Source organism: Drosophila rhopaloa, unplaced genomic scaffold, assembly GCF_018152115.1.
Source record: "Drosophila rhopaloa isolate 14029-0021.01 unplaced genomic scaffold, ASM1815211v1 contig_167, whole genome shotgun sequence".
Taxonomy (NCBI): Eukaryota; Metazoa; Arthropoda; class Insecta; order Diptera; family Drosophilidae; genus Drosophila; species Drosophila rhopaloa.
In genome coordinates this window covers 9,759,958-9,779,959 of record NW_025335047.1, presented here as the reverse complement: position 1 = coordinate 9,779,959, position 20,002 = coordinate 9,759,958, and the positions used below count along the sequence as shown (strand labels likewise).

The 20,002-nt window shown below is 46.4% G+C and overlaps 5 protein-coding genes across 5 annotated transcripts; 1 reads left to right on the top strand and 4 right to left on the bottom strand.

The window, feature by feature from the left end:
* Window positions 1-4,125: 4,125 nt before the first annotated feature.
* LOC108044684 (ELAV-like protein 1) lies at window positions 4,126-5,363 on the bottom strand. The gene is made up of 2 exons (XM_017123760.2): window positions 5,257-5,363; window positions 4,126-5,184 (listed from the first exon to the last, which is right to left on the bottom strand). Exons 1-2 carry the CDS (start codon window positions 5,268-5,270, stop codon window positions 4,293-4,295), a joined length of 906 nt encoding a protein of 301 aa, XP_016979249.2. The 5' UTR covers window positions 5,271-5,363; the 3' UTR covers window positions 4,126-4,292.
* Window positions 5,364-6,633: 1,270 nt separating this feature from the next.
* LOC108044708 (activating signal cointegrator 1 complex subunit 3) lies at window positions 6,634-13,911 on the bottom strand. The gene is made up of 6 exons (XM_017123809.2): window positions 13,717-13,911; window positions 11,977-13,658; window positions 10,948-11,923; window positions 10,471-10,879; window positions 7,524-10,412; window positions 6,634-7,462 (listed from the first exon to the last, which is right to left on the bottom strand). Exons 1-6 carry the CDS (start codon window positions 13,845-13,847, stop codon window positions 6,998-7,000), a joined length of 6,552 nt encoding a protein of 2,183 aa, XP_016979298.2. The 5' UTR covers window positions 13,848-13,911; the 3' UTR covers window positions 6,634-6,997.
* A 986-nt stretch (window positions 13,912-14,897) lies between these two features.
* On the top strand, window positions 14,898-15,688 carry LOC108044685 (trissin). The gene is made up of 3 exons (XM_017123761.2): window positions 14,898-15,007; window positions 15,067-15,157; window positions 15,349-15,688. The coding sequence occupies exons 1-3, from the start codon at window positions 14,971-14,973 to the stop codon at window positions 15,527-15,529; spliced, it is 309 nt and encodes a 102-aa protein (XP_016979250.1). The 5' UTR covers window positions 14,898-14,970; the 3' UTR covers window positions 15,530-15,688.
* A 28-nt stretch (window positions 15,689-15,716) lies between these two features.
* On the bottom strand, window positions 15,717-17,345 carry LOC108044700 (opsin Rh6). Its single transcript, XM_017123795.2, has 4 exons — window positions 16,598-17,345; window positions 16,414-16,539; window positions 16,071-16,351; window positions 15,717-16,010 (listed from the first exon to the last, which is right to left on the bottom strand). The coding sequence occupies exons 1-4, from the start codon at window positions 17,177-17,179 to the stop codon at window positions 15,890-15,892; spliced, it is 1,110 nt and encodes a 369-aa protein (XP_016979284.1). The 5' UTR covers window positions 17,180-17,345; the 3' UTR covers window positions 15,717-15,889.
* A 322-nt stretch (window positions 17,346-17,667) lies between these two features.
* LOC108044701 (B9 domain-containing protein 1) lies at window positions 17,668-19,035 on the bottom strand. Its single transcript, XM_017123796.2, has 2 exons — window positions 18,580-19,035; window positions 17,668-18,057 (listed from the first exon to the last, which is right to left on the bottom strand). Exons 1-2 carry the CDS (start codon window positions 18,971-18,973, stop codon window positions 17,720-17,722), a joined length of 732 nt encoding a protein of 243 aa, XP_016979285.1. The 5' UTR covers window positions 18,974-19,035; the 3' UTR covers window positions 17,668-17,719.
* Window positions 19,036-20,002: the final 967 nt, after the last annotated feature.

Here is a 20,002-nt window from a genome sequence, read left to right as displayed (position 1 = left end):
CAACCCTCCAACGTTAACAAATTTCTTTGCGACGTTTTTAAATTTTGTGTTATTTCTTTTTGTATATGATGACGAAGGGGAGCGGCTAATGTAAATCGCATGTGTGTGTATGACCTACGCCTTATTTAGTGAAGCGCTCCAAACCCAAACCCCAAACCCCAGAGCCAAGTGATTTGTTGACAAAGAAATTTTTTAATAATTCACCGAGTCAGAAGCGGGCGGAAATCTCATTCAGCATAAGTGATGATGTAATTTTCGCTAAAAATTGAAAAAATCTCCACGCTGGCAGGAGCGGTTTAGAAGGGAAAAGGGGGAAGGGGGGCGAGGTACGGTATCCCCTCACGTAAAATATGTTGCAACAATATGTTGAGTTAGAGTTGAGTGTGTGCCGCTGACGATGATGAATGGGGCACGCATGCACTGATTCCACTGACGCACTGGCTGACAATCCCGTCACGGATCTCGGCGAATTATAAGACCCTTCCAAGGTCCTCGTAGCTACTTTATCATTCGGAAAAGGAGTTGGAGCTCATGATGAACCAGTGTGCCACGATCGTCAGGTAACCCTTGGGTAATGCCAAAAAAACACCGAAGCTAAAAGTATATATTAAGTATACGACAGAATAGGATTGGATACAATAGGATAGGATAGGATAGGATAGGATAGGATAGGATAGGATAGGATAGGATAGGATAGGATAGGATAGGATAGGATAGGATAGGATAGGATAGGATAGGATAGGATAGGATAGGATAGGATAGGATAGGATAGGATAGGATAGGATAGGATAGGATAGATAGGATAGGATAGGATAGATGGGATAGGATAGGATAGGATAGGATAGGATAGGATAGGATAGGATAGGATAGGATAGGATAGGATAGGATAGGATAGGATAGATAGGAGGGATGGGAAGGAGATAGGATAGGATAGGATAGGATAGGATAGGATAGATAGGATAGGATAGGATAGGATAGGATAGGATAGGATAGGAAGGATAGGATAGGATAGGATAGGATAGGATAGGATAGGATAGATAGGATAGGATAGGATAGGATAGATAGGATAGATAGGATAGGATAGATAGGATAGGATAGGATAGGATAGATAGGATAGGATAGGATAGATAGGATAAGGAAGGATAGGATAGGATAGGAGATAGGATAGGATAGGATAGGATAGGATAGATAGGATAGGATAGGATAGGATAGGATAGGAATAGATAGGATAGGATAGGATAGGATGGATAGGATAGGATAGGATAGGATAGGATAGGATAGGATAGGATAGGATAGGATAGGATAGCATAGGATAAGATGGGAAAGGATAGAATAGAATAGGATACTCTTTTTTGGAATCTATCTTAAACAGTTAACAGAGGCTTTCAGAGGCTTTTTAATAAATAAAGTTTCTCTTTTCCTTCCAGGTTTATTTACCAAAATTCAATAAACCAGATGAGTGAACCCTGTAATGTCTAACCATTACCAGACCTGCAGTGGTTAAACTCATCTCAAAGCCCAAGCAACCCCTCTGAAATACGTTAATGACTCAATGTTCTCCTCAGGGAAGAAATAGACATCTTTGCCCCATCGAACGTAATTCCGAACCCCCCAAAATAATAGTCGGAAGCTGGACAACTTTTAATGCCTGCTGTCGATGGTCATGTGCATAGCTCATTAGTTTTCATCTAATTTGAAAGGCAGGCGTTTGGTTCGGTCCCTTGCCTGGCTTAATAAATTCGCATTTTATTGAGAAACCTTAAGTGTATACTCTTATTTGGACCAGAAAATTATTCAAATATTAGCTAAGCTTGTTATAAAAATAAAACAAAATAATTATTTTTGTATTTAAGTTTCTGGATAAAAGTAAACCTTTTAAATTTTGTTGGTTTTAGTTCAAACACTTTGAATTAACTTTTCAGTTTTCAGTTAAGATTCCGCTTGAAATGAAAGCAAAATGTAGACGAATTCAACCTATCACACTTCAGGGCTGCCAAATTCTCTGAGAACCACAGTAAAATAATGAAAAGTAAGCAAAAAAACATCGAAGCATCAATTTCCATTTATTTCGATAGTGAAAGTCGCATCACCAAGGGCCACAAAAGTGGCGTCCAGAAGCGGGAGCTGAAAAATTTCTTAATTATCCTGACGTGACGCTTGTGGGCGGCTTGGTTGACAAGCTTTTTAGCCTCTGCCGCTTTTTGCCTTCCCAATTTGTGGGCAGTCTGCTTTCCTAATGCTCGCGGACAAAGCAAGACAAATGAGTCGAAGTCAGCAACGAAAAATGTTCAAATAAAGTACTTTAAGCTGGAGAAAAATGTTTAGAAAATCTGGAAATGCAAGGCGGAATTTCACTTCTTGGCATTCGAAAAAAAAATGTAAACTTATAAAATTTGATTGAAAGCAAATCGCTTTTTCGAAAATAATCCCTGTTGAAAACAATATGCCACAAATGTCAATACAACAATAAACGCAACCAAAATGAAAATCCACAAAACATTTTCCACCCAGAACACCCGACGGAGAAAAAGGATGAAAATGGTGAAAAGCGTATATAATCTGCTTATCAAGGGGCTGCAGCCCTTTTTTTTACAAGGACTCCTTTTTTTCCAAGGAACGAGCGCCACTGTTCCAAGAAAAATGAAATGAAAATTGTAAACAAAAGGGAAGTGAAAATTTGATTTGCATTTCTAGCACAAAATGAAGCTGAAATACAATTGTTCTCAATTTTAGGTTTCATAAAGCCTTTGTTGTTTAGTTTTCTTTTTTTTCATATATATCACAGGGCATTCGATTCACAAAAGAGTTATCCTTCTTCTTCCGTTAAGTTTTTGTTTTCAAAATTGCGTAAACAAATGCATTTGCATTTGTTCTTTGTAAAAAGTTTCTTAAAAATTTAAATTAATTATATGTACTGATCAACGCAGTCAAGGAATTTGCCTTAAAGTTTTTGGTTTCCATTCGAAATGGTATTATTATGCAACTCGTTACACGTACGTAAATAAATAGCTTTTGGCCAAAAGGGCAAAACGAAAGAAGTTAAAACTAGTCAAAATAATGATACTTTATACAACAAATCGTAAAAATGTTAATTACAGATTTTAAATAAATTTGAATACCAACAATAAGTAAGAGATCAAATGTCTATGTATTTCTGTAAAGTACACTTTTAAAGCCAGCTCTTGATTATGCAAGACCCTTTATACCTTGGCCATAAAAAAGTGCATAGTGCTTCGATAAAGAAAGAGCCCTTGTAAAGCAAAGGGAAGTGGACAAAATCTGTAATTTAAATCTGAATGGACCAGAGGCTGAAATAAGAGCAACAACCGAAAGGGAAACAAGCCGAGAAACTGAATGAGATACCGAAACCGAGATTCAGAGGCAAGTTTGCGCCTCAATTATAATGAGAAAAGCAAACGAATTGGAAATAATTTTCAATTCACTTGTTTCCCACCTACTTTCGTGAGCCCTTCCTGCTTATTCGGTTTGCGATCTTCAAATATTTATGCGCCCTTTGTATTCATTATTTATTTGACTCGCCAAAACTTTTGCATGCATCCCGAAATCGAAATCGGCATCAGAAACTGAAACCGAAACCAAATCAGACGCACCTTTTTGGCCAACTGGCTGCCCCTGGGTAAGTTGAGGGTACCAGGCGATTGATAAAGCTGTTAATGTTTTTCAGGAACGGAGGATCTCGTGTCTGTAGGAGTGGCTTGTTTGCAGACGATAAGCCAAGCTCCTGCGGCCAAATAATGAATTATTTATGTAAGGCCAAAAACAGAGTGCAGCCAAATGCATAACTGAATGAATACGTTAAGGCAGAAATTAATTGGGTTGGATTATATAAAGGTTATATATCCAAAATGCAGCTCAGGAGAATTCGATTCTCAAAAAAAGGTTAAATAAAGGCTATAAATAAAGTTTAGATAATTAATTTAATCAGGAATCTTATTGATTTGATGGGCGGGGATCATAATCGCTCTTTACTTAAACTTAAAACGAAACTAGAAAAATTATTCTGGGAATATTTTATATTATAACTATTATATTATATAAAACTGGAACATATTTATGTTTGTTTTGAATTAGTTTTGATAATATAAGGTTTTAACAAACCTTTGGACAAGTAAGGTGCATAGATCTATATATTACATATCTACACAAATACATATCAAATCAAATACCTATACGTTACATATCAAATAACATTTTTAAATGCAGCAAAAAAAAAAACGGAAAAGGATTTTCAGTGAAATGATTGCTTGGATTCGCAGTGAAATCTAGTTTGGCTAGTCTAACCTTCGTGAACGCTTGTGATCCTGCTGAGGCTCTTGCTCCTTGCGGCGCTTGGAGATCGCCGGCGAGGTGTTGTTCCGTCGCCGCTGGGAAGAGTGCTGGTGGAACTTGAACTGGAGGCCATTGGAGGTGCGATTCGCGCCACCAGGGCCGGGATGAGGCGGATCGAGTTGGCGATTGGATTCCTTGACCATTATGGGCCGGTATGACCCGCTCAAACGGTGCTGGTCCAGGGCGCACCTCGCCGCCTCCGCGTCCTGGTGGCGCTCAAAACGCACGAAGGCCACTCCACGGGAGTGCTTGGTGATCTTGTTCCGCAGGACATTCACGTCAAGGACGCGGCCGTAGGAGGAAAAGAGGTCGTTCAGCCTTTGCTCGTCCATGAACGACGGCAGGTGCGCCACGTACAGGTTGACGTTCCTGTTCTGATCGCACGATGGCCTGGCGAAGGCCACCTTCATCCACTTGCCGCGCAGTCTGCGTCCGTCCAGGGCGATCTGGGCCGCCGAGGCCTGGCGGGCGGACACGAAGTCCACGAACCCGTAGCAACAGCTCAATCCCGAAATGGGTTCGCGGATGATCTTGAGCTTGCGTATCTCGCCGAACTCGGAGAACATTTCGAGCAACTCCGCCTCCTTCATGTCCTGCGGCAAATAGTTGATGATGAGGTTCGTCGGGCCTCCACGTCCTGAATGTTGATTCGCGAGAGGCACCTCTGGGTCACCGGTTTGGAAGCTTCCATGGTCGGCGTAACTCCAACGCAGCGTCTGGTTACTGGAATCCGAGGAAGTTCTATTCTCTTGGCCACTGGTGTGCTGACCATGCGACTTCTTGGTAATTGACGGAGAGGTCCTGATGACCGACTTAGGTTTGACACTGTCCACGCTTTTCAAGCCATAAAATAAAAAAAATATAATAATTGCAAAGAAAACGTTTACGTAAAAACAAATCACGTACTTATTGGTACTCATTTTTATTAGGTATATGACAAAATGACGAAAAAATTACAAATGACTGAAAACTCCTGCCAGGTAACTAAAACTTTCAATTTCAATTTACAAGACTTTACAGCACTGTCACAGGATTAATGTCAAAATTTGTGTGGTGTTGCAGAACGGAGTTTGGCGAAGAAACAATGTTGCAAAAGGTAGTAGTATTTATAATTTAAACTGATTTATTTTAATGAAATGTGTGCATAATACACTTAATAAACTAAAACAGCAATATTTAATCAAACAAAAAAAGGGTATAACTCTTGAAAGATGCCGGCAAGGCCTTTTTCCTACTTTTCAATGCAAATTAAATAAATGCCACTGGCTGCCATCGCTGATTTGGCTGAAAAGTTGGCGTGCCAAGACAAAATGAAACCCTTTTTGTGCGCAAGGTGCAAAAGTTTCTGAAAGTTTTCCACCTGTTTATTTATTTGTTTGCTGATTATGGAATTTCAACGTTGCCGATTCGAAGGTGGGAGAACTGCAATGGAATGCAAAGGAATGTAAGCATTGCGCAGGTGAAAATTAAATTGGATGTTGTACATTTCGGGGCAGCCTACCTGGCACTCGAACTTATTGATTGGATTGCGTAGTGATCAACCATCGAATATCCCCAGAGTATGCAGCCACGATTTGCCAAAGTAAACTTGTTCATTATTTCTTTCTGTTTTATTTAGCCTCATATTAATTAATTTCCATTTCCGTTTTGTTATCGTGGGTAAGCCGATTTTTACCTTCATGCTGACTAGACAATTAATCAAGTTTAATTACTCAAACGTTGCGGGAGGAGACCAGCTCCTTATCCGCCCGCCGCCCAAGGACTCCCCTTGGGGACCAGCGGATTCGCATTGGCCCGATGCGGTGGGCATCTGCATTAATCACTGGAATATGCTCACATTTCTCAGCGCCATGTGTGGGGATGGGAAGCGGGTCATGAAATGGGCAGGACTCAGATAAAACTCGCCATTAAAAGACGCCTCACGTAAACAATACATCTGGATGAGGTGGGTCGTTTACATATTTCCGCAGCGAATAACTTAGCAGCGGGCAAAGCAAATGGTTTCTGGCTGTTGTGTTTGAACAATTAAAAACGCTTTTTGGGAATACAAACAAAACTTAAGGATTAATGATTAATATTTTCAAGGGATGCCTATGCTGGAGCTCTTGATTCTGTAGACTTTCATTGCTTTATTTAACACTTTCTTTTTAACATGGAAACATTGAAAAATGGTTTTTAATTATATTTAAAGTTCTTATACAAATTTGTATTAAAATCCCAAAAAGTTGTAATTCAAATGCCAACAGTTTTTCATTAAAAAACAGATTTCATTGAGCTTTAAATACAAAATTTATTAACTTCATTTAATAAAAATCATTACATCTTAAATTCATAGAAAGTTTTTCATTTATGCATGCCAGTTCATCATGGTCGAATAACAAAGAAGCTTCGTGACGAAGCAAGTTACTAATGATAAAAATGTTATACATATTTGGAGGATCACACAATAAATACGCAAGTTCAGTTTTACTACAAACTTAAGGTCCTCTAACAGTGGCTGTGAAAGACGTTCATAAGACATATGAATCAACGGGAATTCATTCCGGCCACTCATCGAATAATCGCTAAACACCATTTACTAAAAGATAAGCCTCAAATCTACAGAATGCTACGATATTCGTCTTAGATATACTTTCTAATGGGACCCCTAGACTTCTTTCGCATCGATAATCTCGAATTGCAGGTCATACTGCTGGTCGAAGCCAATCAGGCAGTCGGACATCAAGTACAAAGTGAGCTGCAGACGTCCGCGTCGCGGAGTCGCCTGGAAGGATATGCGGTTGGAGCAGCGCTGTCCGCGAATCGATACCCGCTTCATGGCCAGCAGTTCGTCACTGGCCTGTGAGCCCAGGGTCAGGAACCAGGCTTCGTTCTTGGGCTTGGGGTATTTGGGGCAGTGTACCGTGTAGCTTTGGCCACCAGCTCTCCGCTGTCCACCGGCATTGAGACGCTGTAGATTCACTGTGAGGACATAATCCTCATTGGCATGCAGTGGCATCCATTCGCCCTTTGTGCCTTCGGATAGTGACAGCGGTCGTTTGGCGTACTCGTTCTCCATATAGCGACCCTCTACGGATATTTGCAATGCTATCTCAGGAAAATCTTGGATCACCTGCAAGATTAACAAAGAGCTATTAGAGATTAACCCACGGCATAAAGTCTTCAAAACTTACCTTATACATCTGCTCGATTTTGTGCTCCTCAAAGGCATCTCGCAGCGGTCTTGCCAGTACTTCGTACTCCTTTCTGCACAGCTCCTTAAGAACGGGCAGTGTCAAATAGTCGTGATCATCGTGTGGTATGCTCAAAAAGGCATCGAGGTTTTCCTCGTTTACTCCTGGCAGTGTGAGGAACTCGCTGCCATCGAACCAGCGGGCCTGGATGACGCATTGCATCAGCTGCTGCACCACCAAGGTGGTGGATAGCCATCCCCGTTCCGCCGTGTAGTCCACCATGGCCTGCATCACTCGAGTGGCGTTGTCCAGGGCTGACTTGGTGTCCGTCAGGTAGTCCGAATTCGGAAGCGACTGGCGGGTGAAGTGGGCCTGGAGTAGCAAAAACGTTTTGGTGTACGGAGAATCCCAGGAGGCAGATGGAGGCCTGAAGCGACTCATCTCGGCCATCTGCTCGTTGTACTTGTCCTCGTTGTGACGGACGGGTTGCTGGTCGAATTCGTAGGAATCGGCGATGGCGAGGAGAACTTCCTTGGTGCTCATGCCCGGCTGCAGGTCCTCCAGAAAGTGCTTCATTGTGCGGTACGACAGATAGTAGTAGGAACTGATTCGCCCCAAAAAGGTTGGCACCAGGCATCCATCACGCTCCACCAGACAGGCGGCACCGGAAAGTTCGTACACCACGCGCTCCACCAGATTGGACATAAAGGCGTTGACGTTCTCCGGCTCCACGCCCTGCAGCTGATAGTACGACGGATTCCGGAGTAGCCGCCTGAAGAAGTACGTCCACGTAAGGTAGTCTAAGGCCGCCTGCTTTGACTGAACTGTTCCGGCCACGACCTCGGCGTTAATGTGCTCCGGCAGCACACCCAGCAGACTGGACTCCACGGGGAATGGATCGTATAGGAACTTCTTGTAGAAGTTCTTCTTTTCGTCGTGCACCAGGACCACTGCCACGCCTTCGTTGTCAAACTGCGGCCGTCCAGCTCGACCCATCATTTGCAGCACATCCGTGATGGGCATGTCCACGTACTTCTTCACCTTGCCGTCGAAGTATTCCGTGCCTTTGATCACCACCAGATGGGCAGGCAAGTTGACACCCCACGCCAGCGTGGCGGTTGCCACCAGCACCTGGATCTTCCGGTTGAGGAACAGCTCCTCCACACACTTGCGATCCTGCTCTTGCAGACCGGCGTGATGCAGGCCAATGCCGAAGGCTAGGCAGAATTTGAGGTTCTGGTCGCGAATGTTCTGCAGGATCAGCTCCATTTCATTCTCGGCGATGTGCAGGAACTGCTTGGGATTGGAGTCACCAGCCACGAATGTGATAAGGTCCAGGGCAGTCAGTCTCGTCTGCCTTCGCGAGGAGACAAACACTATGGTGGGCTCACACGGGGAGTAGGTGCGAATGGCTTGGAATGTGGGTCGGTTCATGGTGGCCATTCGGGGGCAGTAGTGCTTTCCCGGGAAGCCGTTGATATGCACCTGCAAAGGAACCGGTCGCACTGAGGGCTTAAAGTTGTACAGACCCATTTTGGTGATGCCCAACCAGTTGGCCAGGTCCTGGGCATTGGCTAGGGCTGTGGATAATCCAACGATTCGGATAGCCCGACCCGTGTGGGAACTAATGAAGTTTGTGCGCGAGACAATCACTTCGATGACCGGTCCTCGATCCTCGCCCAGCAAGTGGATCTCATCGATGACGATCAGGGAAACATGCTGCACATACTCGCGTGTCTGCCAGGAGCGACTGATTCCATCCCACTTCTCCGGCGTGGTCACGATTAGCTGCGACTCCCGAATAGCCTGGATGTCTGGAGTAACGTCGCCCGTCAGTTCCACCACTTTTAGGCCCAGCGAAGAGCGCTGGAAACGTTGCTCCCAATCCGAGATGCGCTCCTTCACCAAAGCCTTAAGCGGAGCGATGTACACCACTTTGCACTTGGGATTCTGGTTGAGTGCCCTGAAGATCGCTATCTCCGCTACGATTGTTTTGCCACTGCCGGTGGGAGCGCCTAGAAGCACGTTGTTATCAGTGTGGTAAAGGCAGTGGAAGATTTGCGTCTGAATGGGATTGAAGTGTGTGAATTTGTAGAGCGACTCGTAGAGGACGTTCTTGAGGCAGTTGACTGGCAGCGGGCGGAGAGGCAGAAGTTCCGTCAGCGGCGGATGATGTTCTGGCAGAACTAGGTGTTGGAATGACAGTGGTATGCAGGTGGTGCTGCCAAGCCAGCTATCGCTGCTCACTCGAATATAGTATTGCGGCGGCAGTGGCTCCTTCAGAGGGATGGTCATCACAAGCTGCTGTGCCTGACCGCTCATCACCAACTTCCGGCTGACCTGGAACAGCTCCGAGTGGTAAATGTAGTTGGACTCGGGATCCTCTATCCACAGCCAGAAGCTCTGGCTCGTCTTGCCGTGAACGCGGTCGTTCCACGTGAAACTGGGCCAGATGTCAACCTTAATACGCAGCACCGTTCGAGTGATAGGCTGCAAACTCGCCTCCACCTCCAGCATGGGCAACTCCTGTGCGGAGCGGATAACCAGCTCGGCATAGCGATCGCTTCGCAGCCACTCCTTCAGTTCCCGCTGCTCCATGTCCCTTAGCCGGTAGACACTCAAGCCACGGCGTTCCAACTTGTCGATGGTTTCGGCGTTAATCGCTGGGAACTGTCGCAGGTGGCTGTCAAGATCCCATTGCCGACGTTCAAACATCTTGCAAAGCTGCAGCATGCGTCCTGCTAGTACCGCATTATTCTGCCTCAATACAATGGAAAACAGGGCCCTAGTAATTCTTCCTATATTTGTGGTGATGTAGGACATGTCCGAGCTTAGTGAGAAGGACTTCACATAGCCATTGGAAAGATATGTCTGAATAAGAATGTTGACCTGAAGGGAAAATTTTGTTTAAAAGGGAAAAAAGTAGTATATAGGGTTTGATAGTTACCTTGCCGTGAATATTCTCACTACCTCCGTAAGGCTTTATCTTGCAATAGTAGCTCCTCAGCTCGTCCAGTTCTTCCATTTCATCATCGCGTACTTTAAGCTGCTGGAACTCCTGCGCCTGGGAAATCATGGCCAATATCTCAGCCTCGTTCATAAATGGCTTCATCAGCTCATTGAAAGTCTCTACAGTATCGTACTTAATGTAAAAATGCGAGGCAGTGCGGCCCAAATCAGTTATATTCATGTCCATGGTACGCTGGTTAAAGCGCATCATCCGAGCCTTGTCCAGACTCATCGAGGCGGACATAATGAGAGCTCGGCGGCGTGCCTCCAGCGTGGGATCCTTCTGCAGTTCCGCATACTCTATGCCGTAGACATGGGGATTGATTCGCATTCGCACAAACAAGTAACTAAAATGTATAATTAAAAATTATAATAAATATGTTGTAAGTAAACTTCGATTAAGGAATTAACTCACGTGTAACTGAGCCACTCGATAGCTTCCTCCACATTGGTAATGGTGCCCAAACCGATCTCCGCATTGAGATTGTCAGCCAGGCAATTTACAAAGTTGGACTCGATGGGAAATTGATTGGTTAGCAGCGACAGGTAGTGGTTGAGCTTATCATAGCTGGTGATGATGGTACCCACTCCACTTTTGTCGAATTGCGGTCGACCGGCGCGTCCAAAGATCTGCAGCACGTCGAGAATGCCCAGGTCCACGAAGCTGCCGTGTTTGGCATCGTAGATATCCGTACCTCGAATAATGACTGCGTGTGCCGGCAGATTGACACCCCAGGCGAGGGTGGCCGTGCAGACCAGTACCGAGATGTGGCCATCCACAAAGTACTTCTCAACCATCTGACGGTCCGCGCGCAACATTCCCGCATGATGCATGGCCAGGCCGCAGGAGAACAGGTCCACCAGCTGCTTGTTCCGGCTTCTCTGTATCGATCGCATGGCCAGTCCGTGGGCATTCGAGTCGTTGGGCAGGAAGATGGCACTGGTATTGTTCTGCTGGGCTAGTTCGCGGATCACATTCGCCGTTCGTACAGTGGCATTTCGGGCATGGACGAAGACCATTACCTGGTGGCCTTCCTTCACCATCTCGGCGCACTTCTGGTAGCAGCACTGGTCCATGTCGGCGATCTGCTGCAGTGGCTTGACCGACTTAATGCCAACGAAATTGGTGTCCAGTGGAACAGGTCGGAAGCGGGAGTCAAAATAGAAGAGGCCCTTCATGGGATTCACACGCAGGAAATGGGCCACATCGATGTAATTTGGCAGGGTGGCGGATAGACCCACAATGCGAATCATAGACTGCGAAGACTCGACGAGGCGGAGGGTGCGGGCCACCAGTGCCTCCACAACCGGGCCTCGCTCGCCGTGCAGCAGGTGAACTTCATCAATGATGAGTAGTTTTACCAGGCTTATCAAAGCCACATCTCCGCTACCTGCAATGAAATTCGATTATCATTAAGTCCTACCAATATTTCAGCCAGCTTACCCTTTCTGGTGACCACATCCCACTTCTCCGGCGTGGTGACCAGTATCTGGGTGGCTGCCATCTCCGCCTTGGTCAGTTGCATGTCGCCCGTCAGTTCGCGCACAACGATTTGTAGAGATTTCAGGCGCTTGGAGAAGTTATCAACCATTTCGGAAGCCAGAGCCTTCATTGGAGCTATGTACACGATTTTGAACTCGTCCCGGTTGATTATTCCCTGCTCCAGGTGACAACGGATTGTGTGTACAATGGATAACATGGCCACGTTGGTCTTTCCGGCTCCCGTGGGCGCACACACCAACATGTTTTCGTTGCTGTGGTAGGCCACTGGATATACCACTGATTGGATGCGATTGAGTTCCTTGCAGTTGGCAAAGGCCAGTCTTCCCACGTCGTCCAGCTCTTCGATTTTGATGCGCTTATTGCCGACAGTAAGTGGAGGTGGTTCGCTTGCCGGGATCTTGACCTCCTCCCACTGCTTGTTGTCCACACGCTGGGCATTGTCGGGCAATGTTATCCGGCTGCCGCCAATGAATCCGGCGTGCTGTTTCGCCAAAAGCTGGCTGTCAAACACATAAGGGTAGTGGATGGGCTGGTTGTACGAGGACTGTTTATGCTCCGCCTTTGCCGCCTTGGTGCTGAGCAGCAATGGCTCCCGTTGGGCTGCCTCCAGAAGCTTTCGCTGATGCTGCATGCGCAGTTGCTGGACGGAAACGGCCACCGCACAGTTCGGATCGTCTTCTGGCTCTTCGTCCTTGATGCTTCGCATGATGCGCTGCAGCTTCTTCTCCTCCCGTCGCTGCATCTTGCCCAGCTGCTTCTCCTGGGCTGATTGCACCACCACGGCGCTGGCAACAGTGGGTCGTCGCTCAGCCGCTCCTCCACTGGCCGCCGTCTGGACGCGCTTCTGTTTCACCTCCTTGACACGCCGGGATCGAGTGGCAAACTGGTCCAATTGCCGGGCAATCTTGTCGCGCTCTTGGAGCAGCTTTCCCACCAGTTCAAAGTGATCGAAGCCCAGCAGCTCCATGAGCTCGTTCTGAAGCTCCTCACTGCTGCGCTTGGAGCCGAGAATGTCACCCACGCGATTCAACAGGTGCTCGTCGTCCAGTTTTTCCGAAATCCCCAGCAGGGTCTGCAACTCCGGACTCAGCTTGGCGGCCTCAGTGCTCTTGGACACCGCCGGTGCAGTCTTGGATTTGTACTTCATGGAGAACTTGTTGACGGTGCGGTTCTTGAGCAGGGCATCCGGGGCCAGGTCCGTCAGCAGGCTGATGTCCATCCACTCCGAGGGCGTGCACTTCACGTGGATGTGGGCGCCCCAAAGAGGACCCACTCCAGGGGCCTTGCGCTGCGCCTGCTGCCAGCGTTTGAGCCCGGCCCGTTCGTGCTCCTCCAGCAGATCGCCGATGGCCAGGACGCAGTCGTGGATTTGGGTCTTCTTGCGGTCGAAGGTCTGGCCGAAGGTGCCGTGCAGCCGGTGGGTGGTGGCCACCAGGAGCACCCGCTGCTCGAGGAGCAGCCAGAAGAGGTAGAGGGCGGCGTGCTCCACCACCTGTGGCTGTTCTTCGTAGCCCATGCACTCCTGGACAAGGTTGCGCAGCTTCTGCAGCTGCACCTTGGCGGCGGGTTGCTTCCCCAGCGGCATCTGGGCCAGCAGCTTGGCGATGGTCTGCTCCTCCTTGCTGGAAGGAAGGCACATGGGTTCAGGGGAATTTCACAGGTGGTGAAATCTCAACTCACTCTTGGCTGTGTGTCGTCGTGGACGCCGTGGAGGCAGTTCGCGCCTGGCGCAGGATATTGAAGCGGCGGCTCCGGGCCTCCAGCTCCGTTTTGGTGCGCAAGGATGCGCTCAGTCGCGGCGGTTCCCACATATCCCTATTTTTATCCTTATTTATGTCTGTTATTTAGAGCAGGAATGTTCAATCTGGCAGAGCTCCGAAGAAAACAAGCTGGCAGGCCGCTCAATGTGAAACGGTGTTGGGAAACGCGTTCTTGGGATTGCGTCTCCGCTACAATTCAAACCGTTATGAAAATATTTTGTTTATAACTGTTTTTTGAATTAAGTTGTTTAGTTAACTCGAAGTCAAGTATCAACTTACAGTTGGAATAAATTAAATAATAAAAATATTGTAATAAGGCAAAAAAAAAAAAAATAAAGTTTATATATCAAGAATGCAGATGTTATACGGAAATGAAAAGAAACTGCACAAAATAAAAGAATTGAAGCAATTGTTTGCTTTGTTGTTGCGGGATATGTTACCCCTGAGTTGCCGGACTACCAACAGGCTTTTTGCGTTGCCACATCTTGGAAAATATGTTCAATATCGTATATCGTTATATCGTAAAAAAGACGTTACAAATATGGCATTGGACTAATATTTTAGCTTATTAAACGTGTCTAATGCGTTTTCCTCTACATAATTTATTCTAAATAAATTATAAAAGCCATAAAACAAGATAAATCTTAATTTAGTAACGGCATTATTATATTTCGTTTGAGGGAATATCGTACATTTTGTAAGTGTAAATTACTTAGTACTTTTCTCGCACTCGTGCTCTTTCATAAATATAATATTTTTAATATGCTAAACTGGTCGCCTGCCAGCCCGTTTCAAAACTTTTTACAACCTGTGTGCAGCTGCTCTGATTTTGATTTGCGGCTGCCCAGCCACCACAACCCCAAAATAACCCCATAAACTTGTTGCGCAAGCTGCAATTGTCTGCGAGCTGCTATTTATTATGCACTGCGTGTCCACATACTCGCCCGAATCCTCCTCCTGGTTATCCATCGCCACATCGCTTCATTGACCACTTTGAATGGAGGAATCCCTAAGTGGGCGGATGTCCTGGGGCAGGCGTGTATATAAGTTCGATGGCCGGCATCTCGGTCCTTTCAGTTGCGATTTCTCTGGCACACGGCACAGGACTCCAATAGAGGATCTTATGAGCGACACAACCTTTTGAGCAAGTCCCCGACCAAAGACCAAGCCAACCATGCATTGGCTGGCCCATTTCCAGATCATATTGCTATGTGAGTTGAAAGCTATGAGTTGTTACCAATACCTAACTATTAATCCTGATTATTGCCAGGCATATGGTTGATGTGCCCCAGCTCGAGGGCCATCAAATGCGACACTTGCGGCAAGGAGTGTGCCAGCGCCTGCGGAACCAAGCATTTTCGGTAAGTTAATATTTTTATGTAGCAGCTCCCTCAACAATCCTAACTTTTGCTAAGATTTCTAGAGGGTTTTTAGGGATTTAGAAGATAAGTTAGACTACAGTTTGGTCAAAGAAAAGGGCTAACATTTAGATTTCAAAAGGATGCATGCTTAAAACTCTTGTTTTTAATTAACATACCATGACTTCCCTTAGCACCTGCTGTTTTAACTACCTTCGCAAGCGATCCGACCCGGATGCACTGCGTCAGAGCTCGGACAGAAGGCTCATCGACTTCATCCTGCTGCAAGGACGAGCCCTCTTCACCCAGGAGTTGCGAGAGAGGCGCAACAATGGCACCTTGATAGACCTCGGCTTACAGACCTACTACCGCTAAGGACTTCCCCCGATCCTGATCCTGATCCTGATATCTGAACTGATAACGAAACTGGCTTTGATTTGAACTAATGACTCATGTGATCCGATGGCAATGGCGAAATGGTTGAAATGTTTGAAATGTTAATAAACCAATAAAGGCACTAACTTCTTTGGGGCACTATTTAGTAAGTCATTACGCGGGGTCCTTTGATTTTGTATCAATTGCAGTTATATTTTTACATTATTTTTTTTTACATTTTTTAATGCCATCTTTTTTTTTTTTTTGGTTTTCCTTGAGGTGTATTTGCAAAATAGTTTTAGTCTTTGTAGATCTAGAGCCGTCAGTTCCCTACGTCTGCAGTCGTCGTCTCTGATTCCCCTAAGCCTGCGATTCGCTGATCTCCGCGGTGGCCTGTGTCCTCGAGTCCGCGGCGAGGTCGTCCTTGCCGCAGGCCAGGCAGGGCATCTTCTCCCGCAGGACCTGCTTGTACTTGGGATGGCTGAGGGATAAATGCCACACAATGAGTATAATCAAATGCATAGATGGCTAAAGCACCCACCTCAATCCGTAGACAATGGGATTGCACACCGCATTCGCCTTGGCGAACACCGATCCACAGATGGTGCTCAGTGGACTCAGGTGCATGGACTCGAAGATGCCCGCATAGTTGATGATGGTGTACGGGGTCCAGGCGAAGAACCACAGCGAGATGGTGGTCAGGGCCACCTTGGCCAGCTTGATCTCGATGGCCTTGCTCTTGTCGGCCTCGCTGTTCCGCAAGGAGGCCACGTTCATCTTCTTGGCCTGCTCCCGCATGGCCTTCTCGTGGGCAGCCACCGCCTGGAATGCGAAGTAGTCATTAGATAGTTTCTTGGTTAATTAATGAAGTAACCCCATCCCACCTTCATGATGTGCCAGTAGGAGAAGATGATGGTCATCAGTGGCGTGAGGTAAACCCACAGCGAGTAGACAATGATGTAGGAGCGATTCCACCAATCCTTGGCGAAGTAGTCAGTGCCACAGGCGGTCTGAAAAGGTATTATAAGTGATCCCCCATCTGAAATCTTTAACTCTAGCAGATCTAACCATATTTCCCTCGGGAACGTAGCGATTCCATCCGAACAGCGGCATCAGAGCCCAGGCTCCGCAGATGGTCCACACCACCATGAGACGGAGCACCGCCGCGGTGTTGGTCAGCGGCTTCCTGGCCATGCCCTTCACGATCACACAGTACCTGTCGTAGGCGATCAGCGTCATCGACCAGATGGACACGCAGCCGAACAAGGAGCCGAACATGCCGTACAGTTCGCACAGGAAGGGACCCATGATCCAGGTGCCGTAGAAGCCGTTCAGCACCACCGGCGGGAACATGGTGAACATCATCATGAAGTCGGAGAAGGCCAGGTTCACCACGAACATGTTGGACGGGGTGCGCAGTCCCTTCGACGAGGTGAAGATGTACATCACGATGAAGTTGCCCGCCAGCGACATGGTGCCCAGGATGGCAATCACGAAGCCAATGATGCCGAACCACATGGGCTCCAGTGGGGGCCACTGGTACCAGTAGGGGTCCACCATGTGCATGATCTCGGCGGGCACGCTCTCCGCCAGGCTGAGATTGCGGCCATCGCGCATGAAGCCATAGCTCGGTGGATTCAGGCTGACCATTTCGGAGCTGCTGTTTCGATTCGGCTTAGTTCGGTGGTGGCTTCGTCTGAACTTGGACTTAGACTCGGATTTGGATGGCTACTCTGCTGCGGATGGCTACTCGCTGTCCATAGCAGGACGACTGACTCTCGGGACGCGGACTCGGCGGCAATGGCTGCGGCAGAACCCTGGCCGGGTCTTTATATGGCCACTTGTGTCCAGAACGTCTTAGACTAATTGCCCTAATCCAATTACCAAGCACTTGGGCACTTGGCCAATCCAAAGCTACCGATCCGAATTGGGCTTTCGATTGCCGCTAATTTGCTGCGTCGGATTACGAGTAGTGTCGCGTCACTTGCAAACCGTCTTAGCCGCCAGCGGGCCACGATGGACAAGGTCAAGTTCGAGGCAGCCACCCACCAGCCATCACCCACCCACCAGCCATCACCCACCCACCAGAAATCACCCACCCACCAGCCATCACCCACCCAGCAATTAGATTAAGACAAACGCTTTCCTGCCTCGCCAAGTTCACGTTTACTGACACACATCGTCGACTCCTCAGGAATGCCAATGGTAGCCCAGTTTGCGGGCTCCTCGCATCACGGAGGACAGCTGGAACTGCAGGCTGCCGTAGGACTCCATGGACAGGCCCTTGCACTTCAGGTTGTCCAGCAGGACCTTGGGATCCTTCAGTTCCGGCTCGCGGCGGAGCAGCCAACTGGTGATGTCCGCCATCATGCTGGGGCACTTGGGCATCAGTATGGGAGCCTGCAGCTGCTCCGCTTGCTCCGCAGGACGACGACTCCCGAACACAGGCAGGTGGAGGTGGGCGTAGCCAAGGAGCGTCTCCCGCCCCATTCCATTGCGTCCGAAAACGCTCACCAGGATCTGGGGCCCTGAAAGAACAGAAAAGACAAGTAAGTCCATCATTTCACATATCACTTATTTGGCCTAAAAGGAATCCTAGAAGTTTTTTGATCTTAAGATTATGTCCTTATTTGTGTCCATAAACTTTATAATCCAATAGTAAAATTGTAGTTAATCAAAAGTAATCACAAAATAGTTATCTGCCAAAAAAAAATTTTAGACACTTTTAAGTTATGGGTGTAGAAAATAAATAACTAATATTTTCTATTTTGCATGATCATTAAATCCATTTCGAATTGCAGAAAAGGAAATTTAATGATAAAAGCTTGTTAATTAATTACTAAAATATAGTCTGCTTAGTTTGCTATTTTTAGTTAGAATTAAAGTGTATAAAATAGAAATCACATATTATATTATTTCAAACAAATTATTCGACATATGTATCACAGAAACCACAATAACTTATAGTAAAGCTAAAAATATATATCTGTTACTTCTGTAACTACATGTTGTACTCCATTTCAATAGAACTAATGCACAGTTTTACCCACAGCCAAAGGGACTGGTGCTCTTGTAGGTCACCTCGATGGGCATGTTGAAGACCACCGGCTCGTTGAAGTGTCCCCTCCGGTTGGTGGCCAGCTGGGTGAGTCCGTGCTGGGGTCCGGAGGCCAACTGCCAGTCGGGACCGGCGACCAGTTCGTAGCGCAGGAAGACGAACTCCTTGTCGGGACCCAGGGGAAATGTGGCGGACACTATTTGGCCCGTGATGCTCAGGCTGAAGTAGCTGGCAGTGGCTTTCGCGTCCATGGCACTCGGAGGAGCCCTCTCTTTGGCACTGCTGGACTTCTTCTTTCGGTCCTTCTTGGCCTTTTGTTTATGTTTTTCACGCGGCGGACTGGGGTCCTGGTTGCCTGGGAGACTAATGCCCTCACTGGCACTCATTTCGGTGGTTGCCGACTCGCCAACGGGGTGGTTTCGAATCGAAATACAAGTATTTTCCACCTGACAACTGCCACTGAAAGGGGCACCAACTGAGTGTTGGAAAAGGTGAACAAATATGACAAGTTCATTCAGTGTTTTAGTTAAATTTTATTAAAAACAAGAAAAGAAGCAAACTTCGGCAAGCCGAAATTTATATACCCTTACAGTTATTACAAATCGACTACATTTCGATTTCTATGCCTATATTACTAAAAGGTGGCCCATAACTGGACTTCCAAAGTCCATAACTTTACCAAATTTTATCCGATTTTAAAGTGGCATACCTCTAAAGACTCTTAATTCGATTCTCAAAAAATCTGCATCAAAATTTTTCATTTTAGAGTTGATCCAATTTTTGACCCATTTTCATGTCATTTATTTCCAAGTTTCCGATGTGTTGTTAAAAGGTGGCCCATAACTGGACTTCCGAAGTCCATAACTTTACCAAATTTTATCCGATTTCAAAGTGGCATACCTATAAAGACTCCTAATTTGATTCTCAAAAAATCTGCATCAAAATTTTTCATTTTAGCGTTGGTCCAATTTTTACCCATTTTCATGTCATTTATTTCCAAGTTTCCGATGTGTTGTTAAAAGGTGGCCCATAACTGGACTCCCAAAGTCCATAACTTTACCAAATTTTATCCGATTTTAAAGTGGCATACCTCTAAAGACTCTTAATTCGATTCTCAAAAAATCTGCATCAAAATTTTTCATTTTAGAGTTGATCCAATTTTTGACCCATTTTCATGTCATTTATTTCCAAGTTTCCGATGTGTTGTTAAAAGGTGGCCCATAACTGGACTCCCAAAGTCCATAACTTTACCAAATTTTATCCGATTTTAAAGTGGCATACCTCTAAAGACTCCTAATTCGATTCTCAAAAAATCTGCATCAAAATTTTTCATTTTAGAGTTGGTCCAATTTTTGACAAATTTTCATGTCTCCGATGTGTTGTTAAAAGGTGGCCCATAACTGGACTCCCAAAGT

Excerpts from the sequence above, each read along its gene's own strand:
- LOC108044708 (XM_017123809.2), bottom strand. The coding sequence starts at position 13,847 with ATGTGGGAACCGCCGCGACTGAGCGCATCCTTGCGCACCAAAACGGAG. Across the intron at positions 13,659-13,716 it reads ACGACGACACACAGCCAAGA|CAAGGAGGAGCAGACCATCG; the intron begins GTGAGTTGAGAT and ends CCTTCCTTCCAG. Across the intron at positions 10,880-10,947 it reads ATCGAGTGGCTCAGTTACAC|TTACTTGTTTGTGCGAATGC; the intron begins GTGAGTTAATTC and ends TATACATTTTAG.
- LOC108044685 (XM_017123761.2), top strand. The coding sequence starts at position 14,971 with ATGCATTGGCTGGCCCATTTCCAGATCATATTGCTAT. Across the intron at positions 15,008-15,066 it reads TTTCCAGATCATATTGCTAT|GCATATGGTTGATGTGCCCC; the intron begins GTGAGTTGAAAG and ends GATTATTGCCAG. Across the intron at positions 15,158-15,348 it reads TGCGGAACCAAGCATTTTCG|CACCTGCTGTTTTAACTACC; the intron begins GTAAGTTAATAT and ends GACTTCCCTTAG.
- LOC108044700 (XM_017123795.2), bottom strand. The coding sequence starts at position 17,179 with ATGGTCAGCCTGAATCCACCGAGCTATGGCTTCATGCGCGATGGCCGC. Across the intron at positions 16,352-16,413 it reads CCTACTGGCACATCATGAAG|GCGGTGGCTGCCCACGAGAA; the intron begins GTGGGATGGGGT and ends TTCGCATTCCAG. Across the intron at positions 16,011-16,070 it reads CCCATTGTCTACGGATTGAG|CCATCCCAAGTACAAGCAGG; the intron begins GTGGGTGCTTTA and ends TTTATCCCTCAG.
- LOC108044701 (XM_017123796.2), bottom strand. The coding sequence starts at position 18,973 with ATGAGTGCCAGTGAGGGCATTAGTCTCCCAGGCAACCAGGACCCCAGT. Across the intron at positions 18,058-18,579 it reads GAGCACCAGTCCCTTTGGCT|GGCCCCAGATCCTGGTGAGC; the intron begins GTGGGTAAAACT and ends CTGTTCTTTCAG.